Consider the following 4,691-nt stretch of genomic DNA (forward strand, 5'->3'; position numbering starts at 1 on the left):
ATATATATATATACATACATACATACACACACATCAGTATATATATATATATATATATATATATATATATATATATATACACACACACACACACACACCAGTATATATATATACACACACACACACACCAGTATATATATATATATATATATATATATATATATACATACACACACACACACACATCAGTATATATATATATATATATATATATATATATATATATATATATATATACACACACACACACACACACACACACACACACATCAGTATATATATACAGAGGGGATGAAAAGTTTGGGCCCCCCAGGTAACAATTTGTATTAATGTGCATAAAGAAGCCAAGGAAAGATGGAAAATCTCCAAAAGGCATCAAATTACAGATTAGACATTCTTATAATATGTCACCAAAAGTTACATTTTATTTCCATCATTTACAATTTCAAAATAACAGAAACAAAAAAATGGTGTCTGCAGAAGTTTGTGCCCCCTGCAGAGTTAATATCTTGTACTGCCCCCTTTGGTAAGTATCACAGCTTGTAAACACTTTTTGTAGCAGCCAAGAGTCTTTCAGTTCTTGTTTGAGGTATCTTTGCCCATTCTTCCTTACAAAAGTCTTCCAGTTCTTTGAGATTTCTGGGCTGTCTGTCACGCACTGCTCTTTTAAGGTCTATCCATAGATTTTCAATGATGTTGAGGTCAGGAGATTGTGAAGGCCATGGCAAAACCTTCCGTTTACGCCTCTTGATGTAATCCCCGTGGATTTCGAGGTGTGTTTAGGATCATTATCCATTTGTAGAAGCCATCCTCTCTTTAACTTCAGCTTTTTCACAGATGGCATCAAGTTAGCATCCAAAATGTGCTGAAATTTTATTGAATCCATTTTTCCTTATACTCGTGAGATGTTCCCTGTGCCACTGGCTGCAATACAACCCCAAAGTATGATTGATCCACCCCCATGCTTAACAGTTGGACAGAGGTTCTTTTCATTAAATTCTGTTCCCCTTCTTCTCTAAACATACCTTTGCTCATTCCGGCCAAAAAGTTAAATTTTAACCTCATCGGTCCACAGAACTTGTTTCCAAAATGCATCAGGCTTGTCTATATGTTCATTTGCAAAGTTCAAACGCTGATTTTTGTGGTGAGGACGTAGAAGAGGTTTTCTTCTGATGACTCTTCCATGAAGACCATATTTGTACAAGTATCTCTTTATAGTGGAATAGTGTACCACAACTCCAGTGTCTGCCAGATCTTTCTGGAGGGATTGTGCAGTCAAACGTGGGGTTTGAATTGTTTTTCTCACAATCCTGCGAGCTGTTCTGTCTGATATTTTTCTTGGTCTTCCAGATCTTGCTTTAACTTCCACTGTTTCTGATGACTGCCATTTCTTAATTACATTCCAAACAGAGGATAATGACATCAGAAAACGTTTTGCTATCTTCTTATAGCCTTCTCCAGCTTTGTGAGCGTCAACTATTTTCAGATTTCTAGACAACTGCTTAGAAGAACCCGTGGTGCTGATTGTTGGGGCAAGGTCAGATGAGTCTGGGCATTTATGAGAGTGACATCACCTGGTCTTCCCAGATGATGATTGAGAACAATCCATGACACTGGCCGGTCTCAGCTGTATAAAGGGGGCAGTGCATGCTATAAATTCTGCAGGGTGCACAAACTTTTGCAGACGCCATTTTTTTGTTTTCTGTTATTATGAAAGTGTAAATGATGGAAATAAAATGTAACTTTTGGTGACATATTATAAGAATGTCTAATCTGTAATTTGATGCCTTTTGGAGATTTTCCATCTTTCCTTGGCTTCTTTATGCACATTAATACACATTTTTACCTGGGGTGCACAAACTTTTCATCCCCACTGTAAGGATCTATACACATCAGTATATATCTGCAGAGAGTGGAGATACAGGGCCCTATGTGTCCTATCTCCTGGACACCTATCTCCTCTATGTTATCATGACATAACCATGGTCTCCTGGACACCTATCTCCTCTATATTATCATGACATAACCATGGTCTCATGGAAACCTATCTCCTCTATATTATCATGACATAACCATGGTCTCCTGGTCACCTATCTCATCCTATATTATCATGACATAACCATGGTCTCATGGACACCTATCTCATCCTATATTATCATGACATAACCATGGTCTCATGGACACCTATCTCATCCTATATTATCATGACATAACCATGGTCTCCTGGTTACCTATCTCCTCTATATTATCATGACATAACCATGGTCTCCTGGTTACCTATCTCCTCTATATTATCATGACATAACCATGGTCTCATGGGCAACTATCTCCTCTATATTATCGTGACATAACCATGGTCTCCTGGACACCTATCTCCTCTATGTTATCATGACATAACCATGGTCTCCTGGACACCCATCTCCTCTATATTATCATGACATAACCATGGTCTCATGGAAACCTATCTCCTCTATATTATCATGACATAACCATGGTCTCCTGGTCACCTATCTCATCCTATATTATCATGACATAACCATGGTCTCCTGGTTACCCATCTCCTCTATATTATCATGGCATAACCATGGTCTCCTGGTTACCTATCTCCTCTATATTATCATGACATAACCATGGTCTCATGGGCAACTATCTCCTCTATATTATCGTGACATAACCATGGTCTCCTGGACACCTATCTCCTCTATATTATCATGACATAACCATGGTCTCCTGGTCACCTATCTCATCCTATATTATCATGACATAACCATGGTCTCCTGGTTACCTATCTCCTTTATATTATCATGACATAACCATGGTCTCCTGGTTACCTATCTCCTCTATATTATCATGACATAACCATGGTCTCATGGGCAACTATCTCCTCTATATTATCGTGACATAACCATGGTCTCCTGGACACCTATCTCCTCTATATTATCATGACATAACCATGGTCTCCTGGTTACCTATCTCCTCTATATTATCATGACATAACCATGGTCTCCTGGTTACCTATCTCCTCTATATTATCATGACATAACCATGGTCTCCTGGACACCTATCTCCTCTATATTATCATGACATAACCATGGTCTCATGGACACCTATCTCATCCTATATTATCATGACATAACCATGGTCTCATGGACACCTATCTCATCCTATATTATCATGACATAACCATGGTCTCCTGGTTACCTATCTCCTCTATATTATCATGACATAACCATGGTCTCATGGACACCTATCTCATCCTATATTATCATGACATAACCATGGTCTCATGGGCACCTATCTCCTCTATGTTATCATGACATAACCATGGTCTCCTGGTTACCTATCTCCTCTATATTATCATGACATAACCATGGTCTCATGGACACCTATCTCCTCTATATTATCATGACATAACCATGGTCTCCTGGTTACCTATCTCCTCTATATTATCATGACATAACCATGGTCTCCTGGACACCTATCTCCTCTATATTATCATGACATAACCATGGTCTCCTGGTTACCTATCTCCTCTATATTATCATGACATAACCATGGTCTCATGGGCAACTATCTCCTCTATATTATCGTGACATAACCATGGTCTCCTGGACACCTATCTCCTCTATATTATCATGACATAACCATGGTCTCCTGGTCACCTATCTCATCCTATATTATCATGACATAACCATGGTCTCCTGGTTACCTATCTCCTTTATATTATCATGACATAACCATGGTCTCCTGGTTACCTATCTCCTCTATATTATCATGACATAACCATGGTCTCATGGGCAACTATCTCCTCTATATTATCGTGACATAACCATGGTCTCCTGGACACCTATCTCCTCTATATTATCATGACATAACCATGGTCTCCTGGTTACCTATCTCCTCTATATTATCATGACATAACCATGGTCTCCTGGTTACCTATCTCCTCTATATTATCATGACATAACCATGGTCTCCTGGACACCTATCTCCTCTATATTATCATGACATAACCATGGTCTCATGGACACCTATCTCATCCTATATTATCATGACATAACCATGGTCTCATGGACACCTATCTCATCCTATATTATCATGACATAACCATGGTCTCCTGGTTACCTATCTCCTCTATATTATCATGACATAACCATGGTCTCATGGACACCTATCTCATCCTATATTATCATGACATAACCATGGTCTCATGGGCACCTATCTCCTCTATGTTATCATGACATAACCATGGTCTCCTGGTTACCTATCTCCTCTATATTATCATGACATAACCATGGTCTCATGGACACCTATCTCCTCTATATTATCATGACATAACCATGGTCTCCTGGTCACCTATCTCATCCTATATTATCATGACATAACCATGGTCTCATGGGCACCTATCTCCTCTATGTTATCATGACATAACCATGGTCTCCTGGTTACCTATCTCCTCTATATTATCATGACATAACCATGGTCTCATGGACACCTATCTCCTCTATATTATCATGACATAACCATGGTCTCCTGGTTGCCTATCTCCTCTATATTATCATGACATAACCATGGTCTCCTGGACACCTATCACTTGGGTGTTCTCCAGTTGACCCCCAGGATCCGCTCACCTTCCTGGTCTCCACCTCCAGGGGCTCCGGTGTGGGGGTCTTTGTGGTCTGTAAATCTTC

General features: G+C 39.2%; 1 protein-coding gene across 1 annotated transcript in view; it reads right to left on the reverse strand.

The window, feature by feature from the left end:
- Positions 1-4,691, reverse strand: part of LOC130343147 (nuclear receptor-binding protein 2-like) — a gene marked incomplete at its 5' end in the record, with an annotated part of 12,513 nt that extends 7,822 nt beyond the window's left edge. Inside the window, 1 exon segment of the mRNA XM_056554334.1 lies at positions 4,632-4,691. Coding sequence (XP_056410309.1) covers positions 4,632-4,691 — 60 coding nt within the window.

Source organism: Hyla sarda, unplaced genomic scaffold (assembly GCF_029499605.1).
Source record: "Hyla sarda isolate aHylSar1 unplaced genomic scaffold, aHylSar1.hap1 scaffold_67, whole genome shotgun sequence".
Lineage (NCBI taxonomy): Eukaryota > Metazoa > Chordata > Amphibia > Anura > Hylidae > Hyla > Hyla sarda.